The sequence below is a fragment of the Marmota flaviventris genome, chromosome 11 (genome assembly GCF_047511675.1).
Source record: "Marmota flaviventris isolate mMarFla1 chromosome 11, mMarFla1.hap1, whole genome shotgun sequence".
NCBI lineage: Eukaryota > Metazoa > Chordata > Mammalia > Rodentia > Sciuridae > Marmota > Marmota flaviventris.
In genome coordinates, this window is record NC_092508.1 from 78,977,046 (window position 1) to 78,994,800 (window position 17,755).

The 17,755-nt window shown below is 38.0% G+C and overlaps 1 protein-coding gene across 1 annotated transcript; it reads left to right on the forward strand.

Moving 5' to 3' along the window:
- Positions 1 to 5,901: 5,901 nt before the first annotated feature.
- Rbm43 (RNA binding motif protein 43) lies at positions 5,902 to 15,770 on the forward strand. The gene is made up of 4 exons (XM_027938010.2): positions 5,902 to 5,982; positions 11,119 to 11,329; positions 13,528 to 13,619; positions 14,543 to 15,770. The coding sequence occupies exons 1-4, from the start codon at positions 5,980 to 5,982 to the stop codon at positions 15,299 to 15,301; spliced, it is 1,065 nt and encodes a 354-aa protein (XP_027793811.1). The 5' UTR covers positions 5,902 to 5,979; the 3' UTR covers positions 15,302 to 15,770.
- Positions 15,771 to 17,755: the final 1,985 nt, after the last annotated feature.

Here is a 17,755-nt window from a genome sequence, read left to right on the forward strand (position 1 = left end):
TACACTTTGTGGTTTGTGATTTCTATAGATTTTACTCAAGATTCAAAGGACTTCAGGAGTGATCATGCCCCACTTTGCATAGCAATTAACTCCACAGACCCAACGTTCTCAGAGCTAAGTGTGGTCTTTTTCTTGAACTTTCCTTCTCTGAGCATGCCAACTGTCCCCTGACTCCTTCCAATCCCTCTCCTCTCCAAAGAGAGCTTCTAAAGACTAGCATTTTCTTTCTTTAACAGTGACATTAAAAAGTATCAGTCTAAGAGATGGAAAACCTTGAAACACAGGGAGAAGTAAATGCAAAGCTAGGGTGGTGAAGGCGATCCCCCACTCACTGTCTTGACAGGGTCACAGTGAGAAAAAGTGTTGGCAAAGCCGCTCTCCCACTGTCTTGACAGGGTCACAGTGAGGATGAATGCTGGCAAAGCCACGCTGGTTGGTGGGAAACCGAAACCACGAGACCCTTTTTTATGTAATTGGGACTTTTCATTTTCATGCTTATGTTTCTGACAGGAGGCATGAGTATGTTAAATGCCAAACAAATTAAATTTCAGATGGCTAGAATATAACAGGTAGTTCATGCCTTGGAGGCTGTTCTACTACCCCTCAGCATATCAAAGACAAAGGTAGAAGGCTGTTCTTCTATCTCAGTACATTGTGGACAAACCTGATAATGGACAACAATCATCCTTTGAAAGGTCATGAGAATTTTAGGCACCACATTGATTATATCAACTAGAACCCAAGCCCATATTTCCAGCCTCTTGGAAAACCTAATCAGTATGCTTATTTCACAAAGTTCACCACATGCAGTTTCATTTTTGATTAAGGAAAGTTATATTACACACTTAAGAAAGTTAAATCATATAAAGATATATTTTTCTCTTTTTATAAACCCTTTCTTACTTTACATAGGGATATATGATGAGCATAGTTAATATTGGTGGAAAGTGGATTGATTTTTAGAACTTACTTTCTATTGAGAAAGATTATAAAGATATGAGAACTAGTGCACCTTGACTGAGAAACAAAGAAACTCTTTGAGAAAGTAGCTCAACCAGTTTTATGAGAATAAATTTAGGAATTAATTAAAACAGCTTTATAAGACACAGTTTTAGAATAATGTTAGACATATTATTTTATTTAGATTCTTAAGTTTAGAAATTCTTAAGTTTTTAGTTGTATAGGTTTCTGATATGTTTTAAGAATGATTCATAAACGTTAGGATATTTTAAATATAAGATTTAAAGGGACTTTTTTAGATGGGAATTTTAGATTAGAAATAAAGTACAAGTGTACTTTAGGTTAATGATTGGTTAGGAGACTTAGAGTCTGGTTACATAGTTTGGCATTAGTTAATAAGAAAATAGCATATCTTGGGAAAAATAGTAAATCTTGGGAAAATCTGAAAAATGTAAATTAGTGACGTATTTTATTAATGATTCTGTACTTTTAATAATTATATAACTGAAGGACATATCCTGGAAAAATGTAAATTAATGTTACATTTTTTTGTACCCCCAATCATGGTTAAGGAAATGTCATGTCTTGGCAAAGTTTAAAATTATATAATCAATGACGTATTCTGAATCTATAATGATGAGAAAAATTGTAATAAAAGATGACCCAGAGAAAGCTGCATTAGCTCTCTCTCTGGAGATTGCTCGAACGGAACGACTCCTGTCTCATCTTTTCGCCGACGCCACTCATCCTTCAGGACTCCCTGGACCCCGCTAGGGCAGGACCCCTGCACTAGGGGCTCATTACTTCTCCCTCCAGATACCAAGAATGGCTGAAGGTAGCACATGGTTCCTGCCCTCTCTGGGTTTAAGTGTAATTTGGAAAGAGACCCAGTTTATTAGCATTTCATTGTTCTTAATTTGTGGAAACTTTAAACATAAAATTTAAAATCCTCTTCAGAGAAGGTAAAGTTCTTTTTTTGGTGAAGGACATTTATTCTGACATTATATGTTTCATGAAGAGCTGGAAAGTCGAATTAAGTCATATTTAGACAAGAAATTTAGAAGTTTCTAAACCTTTTAAATGCTAGCTTCCACCTGAAATTAAAAGGGAAAAGTTTTTTTTTCCCTGATATTTTTAGGTTTTAGTACCATCAGAAGTATTCATTATTTTTATATTTTTGTTAGGAATGAAAGCTGGTGTTTAAACATGTTAAAATTCATAATAAATCTTTATATTTACCGTTTAAAAATCCTATGCCTATTTTTCTTTGGAAATAGTCAGATTAAAGCTCTTGAAAATGTTGAGAGTGTCTTATTTTGTTATCTGTTGCTATTATAGATAATCTCAGACTTGATAGTTTATAAAGAATAGAAGTTTAGCCAGGCATGGTGGTGCACAACTGTAATCCCAGCTACTCAGGAGGATGAGGCAGGAGGAATGGAAGTTTGAGGCTGGTGTCAGCAACTTAGTGAGACTCTGTCTCCAAAAGACAAAGGTGGGGCCCCTGGGGATGTTGCTCAGTGGTAGAGCATGCCTGGGTTCAATCCTTAGTTTGAGGGGATGGGGGAAGCCAGTTTTACCCATGATGCACAATGTCTAGTACAACTTGGCAGGTGAGTCTCTGTATCCTTATCACTTGGAAGCCCCATCTTGAGATATACCTCCAGAATCACAGAGTTGGGTAAAAGCAGAGTCTGGAGAGACTTGGACCAGTAATTAAATGCTGTGATCCAAAACTGACCCTTGTTATTTGTTCTCATATCTCAGTCAAGAAATAGTTACGTAGACCCATTCAAATATAAGGAGTCTAGAAAATCCTTGTAAAGTTAGGAGAACCAGATTTGGCTGGGCCAGAATAATCACCAGCATAGTTTGCCCTGTCCTTTGAATCACTATCATTTGGTTCATTCTTCTTCATACACAAAATATACTCACCTCATCCCCAAAAAAATAGAACCAAAAATTCCATCCAATCAAGGCATCAAACTCAGAAAGTGTGAACTGTCAGTGACACGTGGCAGTTTCTCTATCAGGTCTGAACTGTATCTAGAGACTGCAACACACCCAATATTCAGTGATGGAACTGAGAATGGTAAGTGCAATAAACTCTCCCACGTGGAAAGGGAAAGAGTGAGAGACACCAAGCCAAAGCAATTCTGAAATCTCATTGAGTAGATGTGTGCACCATACCTGTAATGTGTGGAATTTTGATTTAGGCCCTGATTTCATTCCCTGGAAATTCTTTTCTTGCTGATTGTCTTAATATTTCCTGGACATTCTTTTTTTTTTTTTTTTAATTATTCTTCTTGGCCAATTCTAGAAAGGATTTTCGAAATGTATTCTTCTGGAGTCTGAAACCTCCCTCAGTGCACTTCCTGGAATCAATATTTGGAGCCAAAGTTTATATTTATCCCCTCTCCCCCCACCCACCTGGATTGAACTCAAGAGTGCTTTATTACTGAGCTATATACCCTGTCCTTTTAGTATTATATATATATATATATATATATATATATATATATATATATATATATATATATATATATATATTTTTTTTTTTTTTTTTTTTTTTTTTTTTGAGACAGGGTCTTGCTGGTTGCTGAGGCTGGCTTTGAACTTGTGATCTTCTTGCCTCAGTCTCCCGAATCTCTGGGATTACAAGTGTGTGCCATCATAGATTTTAACTTTTAAGTTCTGGCACCAAAGATTTTAAGATTTTCAATATTCAACAGCTTCTTCAGACAGTCTTTTACCCATTCAATGGTCTTGATACTCTTGTTGAAAATTATTTGACCATATGTATTAGTCAGGGTTCTTCAGAGGAACAGAACCATTAGGAAATACATAGATACTTTGAAAGAGATTTCTTATGAGGGACTGGCTCATGAAGAGAAGTTGCATGATCTATTTGCAAGCTGGAGTCCTGGAAAAGCTGGTCCTGTAATTCCAGTCTGAGTCTGAAGGCCCAAGAATCACAACTGCTAGTGTCTGAGAGCAGGGGAGGGATGTTCCTGCTCCAGAAGGAAGAATGTATTTACCCATCTTCTACCTTTTTGTCCTCAACAGATTGGATGATGCCTATCTATATTCGTGAGGGTGGATCCTTTTTACTTCAGTTTTCCAATTCAATTGCCAATCTCTCCTAGAAACATTCACAGACATACCTAGAAATAACATTTTACTGGGCATTCTCTAGCCCAGTCAAATTGACACATTAACTATTACATGTGTCGTCAGCTTTTCATTTTATATCATTAAATTTTAGATTCTTATTAGGCCATTCAAATGGGTACCTGAATATATGAATATGGAGATAAACTATAAATTTTGTGTAAATCTACCTCATTCTGTTTTAAAATCTTCATAGCCTCATGTCTTGTAGAGATACCATCATCTATACAATAGAGAGCTCCATTCATTGAGTGGATCAGTTTTTAAAAGAAATTATTATTACCTGTGTAGCAAGAAACATACAATTAAAAATTTTATACAACATCTTAGTATCACTTGCTACTTTCACTTCAGGTTCACTACTAAAAATGAATTGCTAAGTCTAAGGATATGTGCATTTTATTTCTTGCATTTTATGTGTTCATAGTGTAGAATTGAGAAGGTGTTACATTTTCCTAAGCCATCATAAAGGTCACACTTCTTTAACAACAACAACAACAACAACAACAACAAGGTTATCAAGAGAAAAAGCATTATTTATTTATTAAAAGTTTTATGTGACAGGAGCATTCAGAATTGAAGACCCAGAGAAAACTATTTTTATGCTTATGTTGATGAAGGACAGCTGTGCAGAAACGTGACTGCATCAAAGGTATTATCTAACGATAACAGACTGGCCCAATACCAGGGGCCCAGCAAGGCGGTTCAGATTCTTCTTGGTTTCCCTGTGTAGCATTCCTTCGTCCTGGGTATAGGGCAGGACTTCTCTAGAACGAGGGTCTTCAAGGCAACAGGGAGAAGGCGTAGAGTGACTTTCTAGGTTCAATGGCTTGTTTATTGGGGGCGCGGGGGGGCGGCATTCTAGTTTCCTTCACCCACCTGGAAGAAGAGAAATTCCGGTTTCTTTGATTGGCTAAGGGCAGAAAAGGGGAAGGATACAGGAGGGCCAAGGAGGGCCCAGGAGGGCCCAGGAAGAGACTCTTTTGACCGAAGTCCTTCATTTAAAGTACTCAGCATACTGAGCCATGTTGGAGTGCTGTGGTCTGAGATCCCTCTATAGGGGTCAAAATCCTTCAAAATGTTCCCACGACTTGCAACAACATTGATGTTCTTTACAGACCGGCTAACGCTGGGAAAAATGGAATCGCGTTGTGATTTCAATGTGTATGTCTTTATTAGGGATAAGCCCAAGCATCTTCACATTGGCCATCCACTGGCCTTTTTCGTGTTCTCTTTAATTTTACTTTGAACTTGTTACCTATGTGGATTCCCTTTGCCCCAAGAGCCAGACTCAGAAATCCAGCACTGCCTGAATCCAATTCTACAGCAAAGTTTAATATTTTTCATAGACATCATTTATGTTGACATTTTATATTTGCATATAGCTGGTCAGCTCCCTATTGACAGGGACTATGCTTTTCATCCTGTGTATTTGTCAATCTGGGAGAAGAGACCACCCAGGAATACTATAGGGGGAATACTGAGGGTTCCGAAGGAGCATCCAGAGTCCATTGAGTGCAGGACTGACGAATCATTGGGAGAATCCCTAAATTTCTGCCAGGGAATCTCCGGGCCTGTCTTTGAAAGCGTGCTTTCAAAAGTTGCAAAACTACGGAGGATGTCTGGTCTGGTGCCAGCGGCCCTTCCAAGTCCTGGCTCCCACCTAGAGGCCACCCGCTACAGAACAGCCATGTGGGATGGAAAGGCCGCCTTTTTCTTGTATTGTCTCCAAGTGAGCGGGAACAAAAAAACGAAACCAAAACCAGCCTGCCGGGCCCTCTGCACCGCCGGCGCTCCGCTGGGTTTGGGGCTTCCTCGCGGCCCCCAAGGGCGCGTCTCTCCTCCACCATGGCAAGTCATTTTTCTTGGGGTTTTGTGGTGCAGGGGAGTGCCCATGCCGTCGCCTAGGTCCCCCAAGTGGGCGCAGAACCCCTCGGGCAGGTCCAGGGTGCGGGGCTGGGCTGGAGGCCCCGGGGCTGGGCTGGAGGCCCCGGGGCGGCCAAGAGCCACCAATCCCCGCCGCCGGTCAACCCCAGATCTCTGCACCTGCCCCTGCTGCGACGCTGCGCGTTACTGAAATTAACCTCGGGCTGCGAGAGGAAGGGCCCAGGCACAGGCTGCGACCTCCTGCGCCCACTGCCCCGCACCGCAGTTTCGAGGAGGAGTTGCTTTGCAGGCTGTAGGGATCAAACTGTTGTCCTCCCACGATTCGGGGGTGGGGGTTGGGGGCGAGCAAAAGTGGACAGATTACCCAGAAATGAAGGTTACAGCTTCTTTTGGAAAGAGCTAGTTAAGAACGGATTCAACCAAGGACACAAGTTAGGGAGGCATCCTGAAGTCTCTCCTGGTGCGAATTCGCTTTTGTGGTTTTGTGGTCTTAGTTCTTTATCCAGAGACACAAAGGGCTCAGTGTTTTCACCATCTGTGCTGGCTAGGAACAACAGACAGCAAATTCAAGACTGAGCTGCGCGCGCGTACGTGTGTGTGTGTGTGTGTGTGTGTGTGTGTGTGTGTGTTCCTCTATCAAGCGTTTGAAACTGTGGCAGAGCCTTTACTTTCTGATCTGAAATCCCCGAGTCCTGGTAATGTAAAAGCAATTGTGAGATGCAAATGTGCTTTTGTTTACCTGGTGAGAGTAAAGGTATAGTCATTGAAAATAAATAACTGATTTTGAGAAAAGAAATCTAAGTAAACGCAGTGAATGAATCTTCCAATTATTTCCTAGTCCCTTACTTAAAAAAAAAAATAGTTTTCTTTATACCTTTTTGGATCCTGACGCCCAAAAGTTTCTTAAAAGATAACTATGATACGGGAAAAAGTGCTATCACCTTAATATCGCTTGACTTCAATGCTGTTCTTGTTTCAAAATCCTTGAAAGGAATTTCTTTCTCCAGGTTATTTCTTTTTTCTCCCTAATCGTGGATAGAAGAGATTAGTTATTCTCATTGTTCATAACTGTCCTCACCAGAATTATATATATGTTAGCAATACTTTCTCAGACATATGAAAGAAAGTTAAGGAAGAATCCCGGCAGGTCATTGAAATAAATTACAAGATAATTTATAAAAATTCTTAAATTGTTAGAAAACAAAAGTCTTTTGTTTTCTCTCCTAAAAATACCAGCTCAGAAAGTTCCTTTGATTAAATTATGTACAGACATTTGGAGGAAGAAATATGGTATTAGTATTGATGAGGGCATAGAGGTAGAGTGATTTTTTGAATTTAAAGTGATTGATAAATTTTCTTTGACATTGATGCAGAGCAAAAAAGAAATTAATTCTCTATCCACTGACACACTGAGGCTGGTGGGGGTTGTTAGAGCAGGATGTCATATCATTACAAATCTCAAGAAATAGGGTTTTCTGAAAAATTTAAAAAAATCTTTTCAGTCATTTTTTTTACCCCTCTCTTGTAAGGGAGAATTGTCTTGGGGAAATTGCATTGTACCACTTGGGAATAGGTTGCCAATAGGCACACTTACCATCTGGTATATTTTTGCTGTTTCATTGTACAATCTAGATAAATGATTTTCATCCATAAAAGTATCTCCTAAAACAAATAGCCAATAGAGTTTTTCTCATTTTATTTTCTGGAGACATTCCCTTTGTTCTATATATGTATCAACATGAGCCAGTTTCATGCCTCCCGCCTTGCCCAGCTTTTTCTTGGTATCTTTGTCTCATCAATTCAAATTTGACCTCAGCCTTAAAGACCTCTCTTTTGTGGAGCCTTTTTCAGACTCCATTAGCCAGAATTAATTAATCTTGCTTTCTAATTTTGGATGGCATTTATTGTAATTTTAGAATTTTATTGTGAATGGTCTGTGTCCTTCTAAAATAGTGTGTTGGACTCCTTCCTCCTTAAAGCAATAGATCTACTTCTTTCATGAATACCAAGCTCTTTTGAAAAGATTTATTTATGTGTCTGCCTCCTCTTTCATGTATAGACCCTCCCGACCTCCACCCTTTTTTATACTCTTAATCCTAAAGCCTATCTAAGTGCCCCACACATAACGATTTACATTTTTGTGGGGGAACTGAATTTCAGGGCAAGGGGCAAATTTTATTTCTTTGTATGCATCATTATTTCTGAAACCTAGCATATTGCCAGGCATGGAACACATATTTAATAATACAGTATTTGCTAACTGATTAGCTAATTGACAAAAATATTCTAAAAAATTCAGGTGCATTCAGATGCACCTGATTTAAAGTGAACTAAAATTCACTTCATCAGACAGGCACATTTTGCTACTTTATTTCACGAGCTGCCAGCTGAATACCAGAGATGCCCTGAATGCATATGCTGGGGCAGTCAACATTGATTTAATCATTTTCTGTCAAATCCTACTATGATAAATAAGGATCTCACTCAGGTAACTTCTGACTTCTTTCTTTGCCTTTTAAGTTTGAAAGTAATGTAATATTATTTTTTATTCTTCTTTTACTTCTTCTATGGATTATTTTTGTAACTTCTGTAAAGGACTTAAAATGGGGGTACTATTACATGATTCTCTTCAGTGTGGGAGATTTTTCTATATTTTTTCTCAACTGCTGTTACCTCTTTATTGACAAAGTTGTGTATTTTCATTTTATTCTGTAACCATTATTTAAGTCTTTGATATTTTGAAGACAGCAAGTTCAGTTGAAAAGTTAAAAACCAATAATACTGCATTGTAAATAGTAAATGCTGTTTATAGTGGGGCTTCATTGCATGCTGTGATTACTTTTTCTCTTTTTGGTCTAATATCATGTGTATTTTTCCTTTTCTATGTACAGGAAAATGTTTCTAGTGGCTGGGTGAAATGGATTTCCCTTTTTCTTTTTGTTTGCTATAATTTACTCAAAATCATGCCACACTGTAGTTTGTTTATGATCGTTAGGCTGGGGCTTCTTTAAATGCCAGAAACAGGAGGAGGACTTGTCCACACTGGCTGGTCAAGTTTTCTCTAGAGTGTTCATTTAGTTCCCCCCTTCCCATCCCCCTCTCCCTCCTATCCCCCTTTTGACCCCCTCTTCCCCTTGCTCTTACTCTTTTCCTTCTTCTTCAGTAAAATAATTCTATTTCCCACCATGTTCTGCACCAGCTGCCTTTGTCAGAGTATGTTCTGTGTAGAAAGGTTAGGAGCTGGTAACATGGGAGACACTGGAGCAGTTTTTTTTTAACCAATAGCCTTTCAACAACATCTTGTTTGTTTATCATTTCTGTGATTCTGCTGTGCCTGTTGTCATCATTGGCCCTGCAACATCCATTTGCTTATTCCAGGTTAGCTGCTGCTCTCTGTCATAGTCTTCCATATACTTTTGTGTTTTTTCAGTCTTTCAGAAATTTATTGAAATCTCCGACACTGATTGCTTCATTGTAACTGAGTTTATTCTTTTATTTTCATCTTAAGGAGTTCTTGGGATGGACAGGACACTGTTTGTGTGCTTAAGCTCTTTTCTTACCTCTGGGGAGGCCAGAAGTAGTTTGCCAATCCCTGTGGAATCGGATTCTAAGTACAGAGTCCTGTGGACTGAGAGTCCTGAGCTCCTGAGTGGTCTATTCACCATGGTTCAGGCCCTTGGGCCATCCTGTCCACCCTCAGGTAATTCTTTTGTTGCACAGGCTGGACTAACTGTGTAAGCATTGGGAGAAGTTCACAAATCCACTTCCCTAAATGGGATTGGGGAGCAAATGAAGGCATTATGTGGATAATTCAAGAAGTTCAAAGAGAGTGAACCCAGCACAGTTGGTACTCTGTGCCCAGCCCAGTGGCTACAATAGCATGCACTCTTTCTAAGGCTGGATTTAATTTCAGATACGTCTGCAAGGTGGGATTTACTCCACCACAGTATCCATGTTACTCCTGGGGTTTTGTTTTTTTAATGGTAATTTCCCCCTGATTCTGATAATAAAAGGGATGTATTTTTTACTAGCTTATTGACTTGGGAATCTACAATCCATAAAAAATAGTCACTTCCACATTACTGTATTTTGTGACTATTTGATTATCTTATTTTACATTTTAATTTTTGAAATTTATATTTCCTTTTTAAATTATTTTTAGGCTTTCCTAAAATGAACAATTAATCAACATTTCCACTTATTAAAAAAAATAAAGGGATCATTTTTACATTTAACTTTCAAATTTGGCTATAATTTATGTTAGTAGATGGTATAAAGCAAAGATCTATTCCATTTTTAAAAATTATCTACTAGTTACACTGTTGCCTTTATTGAGTAAGATATTGTCTTCTATTTTATGTGATGGTACTTTCATTAAGTATATTTTAAAATATATTCATAATATAACTGTTTCTCTTATAAGCATTAGTTTTGACTTTCAAGAAATACAAATCTTCTGAAAGAACTATTGTAGTCGCTGGTCTCCCTTTTGGCTTTTTAAAAATTCTTTTTATTTTTTAAAACCTTTTTTTTTTTTTCCCCTTGTACCAGGGATTGAACCCAGGGGTGCTTTACCACTAAGCCATATCCTCAGCCCCTTTCCTGTTTTATTTTGGGACAGGGTCTCGCTATGTTGCTCAGGCCCTCACTATGTTGATGAGGCTGGCTTTAAACTCACAATGCTCCTGCCTTAACCTCCCAAGTCGCTGGGATTACAGGTGTGGGCCACCACACCTGGCTAAAAATTTTTAGTGCATTGTAGTCATGCATAATAGTGGGGCTCCTTTTGACATATTCATAAGTGCTTAGAGCATAGTTTTCTCCATCTCAATCCCCAGTACTATCATCTTCTTCCTCTACTCTATTGGTCTTCCTTATATGTATTTATTTTTTATTTGATGCATTACCATTATATATAAGTTGGAACGCATTGTGATACAATCATGCATGCACATGGCATAATTTGGTCAACTCTATGCACCAGTTCTTTCCTTTGCCTTCCCTCCTTTCTCCCACTTTTTTTTTTTAACTTTATGTGACCCCACTTTTCATTAAGTAGAGCTTGTATTTTTAAATAGTATTCTACTTTTTCTCTTACAGGCATCAGTTTCGAATGTCAAGAAATCCAGAGCTCTTGAAAGAACCATTGTCGTTGCTGGTCTTCCTGTTGGCCTTTTGAGTGATCAGTTGCTGACTACATTAGTGGAGACTTACTTCCGAGACGTTAAAAATGAGGGTGGAGATATTGAAGATGTGATATATCCAACAAGAACCAAAGGAGTTGCATATGTAATATTCAAAGAAAAGAAAGGTATTTTCAAATCAAATTTTTATAATTTGAGAAATACTTACTCAGTGAAATTAAAATTAGATTTTGTTGAAATGATTCATGGATAAATAAGATTTGAAGTAGCTTTAAATTATTCTATTCTGAACATAAAACTGGCCAACATTGTATGTATGAAAATGACTCATGATAAAAAGTAACTGGTAAATTTTGAAAACTGTTAGTAACTGGCAAATTTTTGTAAACTTCTTCTTTTCCTATACTTTAAAGTATCTTAGGATAAAAGTTTTATAGAAAACTTGCAAAATGCAGAAAAATGTAGACAATCCCCCTGCTTAAATGATATATAATTCCATAAACAAGATAACTACTTTGGGACTTTAAGGTGGCTTCAATACAATACAATTATACCCTTTGTTGTTCTGTGTTCAAACTATCATATGGATATTCTAACATAGTATTTGCTTTATTACTTACCAAATTGAATTGAGAAATACAGTTTGGATCTGAGATAAGATGGAGCCATCCTGTTCCCTAGCCCCATCCCTGACATAGGGGATAGATACAGTTGGGTCTGCAGAGGACACTAACTTGCTATGAAAAAGTATATGGGAGAAGAGAAAGAAAACATGATGGATGGTGCTATTTAAATAGAGTGGCTAGGAAAACACTTTTAAAAAGAATATATAATTTGGTGGTGCTGGGAATCAAACCCAAGGCCTTGTACATGCTAGAGGTAAGTGCTCTACTGCTGATCTATATCCACAGCCCTGATGTCATATGTTTAGGTGACATTTGAGCAGGGACCTGAATGAAGTAAGAAAATGAATCATGCAGATAAATGGAAAAAACATTCCAGACTAGGTGAAGGACAGGTAGAAATTCCACAGGGGAAACATGCTGGTTGTTTAGAGGAATACCAAGGAGGCCTGTGTGGCTGGAGTTTTATGAGATTGGGCTCTGTGTGTGTGTGTGTGTGTGTGTGTACAATAGATGTGGTTAGACTGGGAGCTGGGGCCAGTTTTTGCTAAGTAGCTATGGGTCAAGGCAGGATGTCTAGATTTTATTCTTGTAGAGGATCCAATTCTGAGCAGAGGATTGACAAAACAGGACTGCCTTTTCTCAATGGTCATACTGGTCGCTGTGTGAGGAACAGGAGATATTAGTCATTGCTGCTTTGGAGAGGTGCAGTAGGGCAGCTGATGGGCACTTGTGGATATTTGTGAATTTTTGAGTTGGGAAGATTGAATGGAGTATGTTCAGGAGGGGGATAATTATCAATTTGATTTTGGGTCATTGAAGCACTTATTAAGATAATGGAGCAGAGATAAAATTTTGGAAGCAATGTATATAAGGTTGGTGTCTAAAGCTGTGGGAAGTGTTGAATTGACTGGGAGGTAGACATAGGTTAGTAAAGAAGTTTGAGGACTGAGGTCTGGGGCTTTCTAACATCTAGAGAGTGGGAAAATATGGAGAATTAGCAAAGGAGCCAGTGAATTAGGAGGAAAACCAGGACAGTGTGGAACCCTGGATTCATAGACATGAGAGTTTATGTGACCAGTATTAGTAGAGTGGGGGATTTACTCTTGGGTTTTTGTTCTCTATTCATGTATGTACTGTGCTTGTGTGTGTGTGTGTGTGTGTTTTGGCATTGGGAATTTAACCCAGGGGTTAATTGGGAATTTAACCCTGCTTTACCACTGAGCTACTTCTCCATCCCTTTTTATTTTTTATTTTGAGACAGGGTCTTGCTAAGTTGCTTAGGGCTTTGCTAAGTTGCTGAGGTTGGCCTCGAACTTCCTCAGCCTCCTGAATTGCTGTGCCTGGCCTATGTGTGTTTTAAAAGAAATATGATGGGCTGGGGATGTGGCTCAAGCGGTAGCGTACTCGCCTGGCATGCATGCGGCCCAGATTTGATCCTCAGCACCACATACAAACAAAGATGTTGTGTCTGCTGAAAACTTAAAAAAAAAAAATTAAAAAATTCTCTCTCTCTCTTTAAAAAAATAAAAGAAATATGATTAAGAACATATTAATACATGAAATTAACTTTAATATGTTAAAATGAAAGGAAAAAGTTATTTAAATGTTGGATTTAGAGGAAAAATATAGGAAAAACTCAGACTTTCTAAAGAAACGAATCAAATTTCTCTATTTTTAGGAGTTAAAGTAATTATTAGTGTTATGCCACAAACACTTTTGATGTTAATGTTTCCACTTAGTTGCAGAGAATGTTGTCAGACAAAAGAAACACCATCTAGCAATTCAGAAGACGGTACATGCTGAACTCACAGTCTCTCACTTTAGTGAAAAGGTAAGGCGTGAGCTGAGGGTGTGCTGGGAGTTCTGGGTCCCGTTTGTCCTGTGAAGTCTTTCCTGTGTAAAGAAACACACAGTGCTCTCACCTCATGGATTCAGCTCTCTAACCTGAGTCATGTCAGTACAAAAGACCAAACCTGCTTCTTGAAGTTTTTGCTTTTATATTTCTCTGTGTCCTACTTAATGCTTTTAAAGTGACAGTGAGCTTTTGGGTTATTATAGATAACATCAGGTACCTACCTAGAGATTTATTTTGGAGAAAAAATTAAGATGCACACTAAAAGGGAGTTTTGAAAGGGCAGGAAGGGTAGAAATAAGAGAAGTGAAAAATTTGAAGTGTTGGTTTATAAACCATATTCTGCAAGAAACCTGGCATTCTCTGTAACCATGTGATGAACTTCAAACTGGAAGGGAAGGGTGGGGATGACTCTAGAGGGACTTATGGAGCGGAACTAGAACAGTTTATACCTATGTGTTCTGCGTGAGACTTTGTTTCTTTTTTTTTTAATTTTTATTGTTGGTTGTTCAAAACATTACATAGTTCTTGATATATCCATATTTCACACTTTGATTCAAGTGGGTTATGAACTCCCATTTTTACCCCGTATACAGATTGCAGAATCACATCAGTTACACATCCATTGATTGAGACTTTGTTTCAAAAGAGCAATTTGCCTCTAAAAATGATGTGACTGCCTCTGTTTTAGGGTATGTAACAAGGGACTCTGAATCTCAAACTGAACAGCCTGGGTACCACGGATGGGCTGCCTGGGTGTGAGAAGCCAGGAAGTCTGGGTTTGGCCATTAGAGTCTGATTTAAAGTGACTGCATGATAAGAAGTTGGTAAAAAAAATGAATTTGTTTATGTTTCTTTGCCTCAGTAGGCAGTGCTATTTTAATTTTTCTTTTTAATTTTAGGTCTTCAGCTCTGTGAAAGCTACCCTTGATCTTTCTGTTTTTCGTGGTCAAATTATCCTGGAAAGCCTGGTAATAGACCTGAAAAAGAAAATCCCAACTTTAAACTTCAGTCCCTTGGGACCTGGAGGAAGAATATCTGTGGAAGGACCCTTTCTGGCTATCAAGAAGCTCAAAGAGTCTTTGCTATCAAAAGCAAGTTCTCTTTTAGAAAAAAACAGGAATGTTATGACTGAAGGGAGAAAACAGAACAGACAAAGCCCCCAAAAGAGTCTACAGAGCAGTGATAACTTGGTGGAGACGCTCAGGCCCTTAGTACCTGAAACTGTTAGAAGCTCAGAAATGCTTGTGATGGACACAGATGTTTTCCTTTACCTGAAATGGAAGTGTGGGTTTTATGAAATCACACTGAACAAATTTAATATTCTAAGTCAGGAGAGGGTGGATGGTGACGTCACCACTATTTGTCTAGCAAGTGCTCAAGGTGATTCTGGGCCAAACAGTGCACAGCATGTAAAGGAGCTCATTGAGGAATGGGCTCAGGGTCTTCACTCTGAGCTTAGGAAAGAGACATTCACTTTGGAAGGAAAGGGAAATAGAGAGAAGAGAAATATTGAACGGGCATGTGAACAACTACAATCAAGATACCTTAGGGTTCTGATTAATTTTCATAAGACACACATTGACATTATAGGTTCTTCTCCTGACACTTACCTATTTAAAAAAGAGGTCATGAAATTAATAGGGCAAAAGGTTAGTTAATAAAATCTCAGTCATAGATGTTAATAGTGCCCTTCCCTTACCGAGTAGTGACTATACCATCCATGTACCACTCTATCTAGCTCACATTTCACCTTTGGTCACCATCTTTCTTTGTGAGCATTACTATCCTTATGTTGTAGGGGAAGAAACTAGGATTTGGGGAAATTAAAACTCTTGTGAATTTATTCAGCTAACAAGGAATGAGACTGGAAACCTAGGAATGGGGACCTAGTCTATCTGATTACAAAGATAATATCTAAATAAAACTTTGGAAAAACTAAACTTCCAAGAAATCTCATATTCTCTGGAAATCCAAATTATTAGAAAAGAAGTAGCCTTAACACATGAGAGTTTGGATGATCATTATGCCTGTTGGCAATTTGTTAATAGTTACCAAGTCTGTATTTACTCATAGAATTAGAATGATATCAAAAAACTTGGGAAACTACTTGGAAAGTATTTTTAATGGAGGCATTATATATATATATATATATATATATATATATATATATATATCACATATATATTATATATTACTATATATATTTCTGAATTCCATTTTTATGAGTTTGCTGGATAGGTGAGGCAGTTCTGCTATTACTTATTTGGCTTATGTGCTTTTATAAAATGTTAGTTCTCCTGTTAAGTTGGGAATTTTGAATGAAATCTACAATTGCTATTTACATGCTCGTTTTCTTAGATGGGATTATACCCAGATAAGCTATATAAGTTGAAAATATTGTAAGTCTAAAATGTGTTTAATACATGGAACTCACTGAACATCCTGTGTAGAAACACAGCACACCGAAGATTTGCCTTCGTGATCACATGGCCAACTGGGAGCTGTGACTCACCACAGCTGCCCAGTATCACTCGAAAATATGGCACTGAATATTGTTAGTAAATCAAAATTCAAAATTCAAAATATAGTTTTACTGAATGCATATCAGTTTTATGCCAATGTAAAGTAAAAATTTGTAGAAAAATTAAAAATTGAAAGCTGAACAATTGTTAAGTCTACGTCTGTATTCTTAACATCTGTGATCTTATTCAAATGCTACTACTTTGATGATATAATTATAAAATAAAAAAAGAAAAAGCCACAATGATTTATTTCAAAGTCTTTAACTTCCTTAAATTTAACTTCAGATTAAATTGATTTTAAGTATCTGGGCCACTGCATAGATCTTCCTAGTTGCTCATCTCAAACTAAACAACGTGATTATAATCGTTCAAACTATTGTGTCAGTAGAAAAAGAATAAGAAAAATGTCCCTTCATTTTCCTTCGTCATCTAAATTCTAAATGTGTAAATAATTTCCGTTTCCTTAAATAGTGTATTTCTGACACCAAAAGTGTAGGTAACAAAAGCAAAAAACTGACAGATGGCACTACATCAAATTTAAAAACATTTTTGTGCATCAAAGGACACAATCAACAGAGTAAAAAGAGCTATTCAGCCAGTTCAGACAGCTATAACGAAAATTTCCGGGTGACTTAAACAATAGATGCTTATTTCTTACAGTTTTAGAGACTGAGGGACTGGAATCTGAGAGCAGGGAAGGCATGGTTGGATCCTGAGGAGAACTCCATTCCTGAAGAGAGGAAACATCTCTCTTAGAGGGGCTCTTCTCCATCATGCTATACTTTCATGCCTTAATTACCTCCTGAAGGCCCCACCTCCAATTATCACATCAGGGATTAGAGTTTCCACAGATGAATTTTGGGGGTACACAAACATTTAGTTCATAGCATTCTATCCCTGGCCCTCCAAAATTCATGTCATTGTTAAGTGCCAAATACCTTTATTCTATCCCAACAGCCCCAGACATGAACTGATTCTAGCATCAGCTCTAATAGTCTAATATCCAAAGTTTCATCTAAGATATCACCTGAATCAGATACTGGTGAGACTTGGGTGCAATTCAATCTGTGCAAAAATCTTGCCCATGTATGAAGCTAACAAGTTTTTGGGCTTCCAAACTATAATGTTGGGAAGGGGATAAGACAGATAATCCTGTTCTAAAGGGAGAAACAGGAAAGAAGAAAGAGGTTATGGGTCTCAAGCAAGTTGAAAACCTGGCAAGGTGAACTGCATGAAAATAATCTTGGATTCAATGCAGGCTCACTGGGATCACCATGTGCAAGCCCTTACCAGAGAGCAAACCTACTAGTTATTTGATCTTGGATTTCTAGCCTCCGGAAGTGTGAGCAATAAATTTCTGTTGTTTATAAGCAACCTAGTCTAGTATTTTGTTATAGCAGCCTGAACAGACCAAGTTAGAGGCAGAGAGTGGAGTGATACAACAATAGCCAAGGATCTGCAAGGGTTGCCGGGAGCCACCAGGAGTGGCAGGAGGCAAGGGAAGGTTTCTCTGGAGCCTTCACAAACAGAGTGGCCCTGCTGACATTGATTTTATAATTCTAGCCTTCAGAACTATGAGAGAATATATTT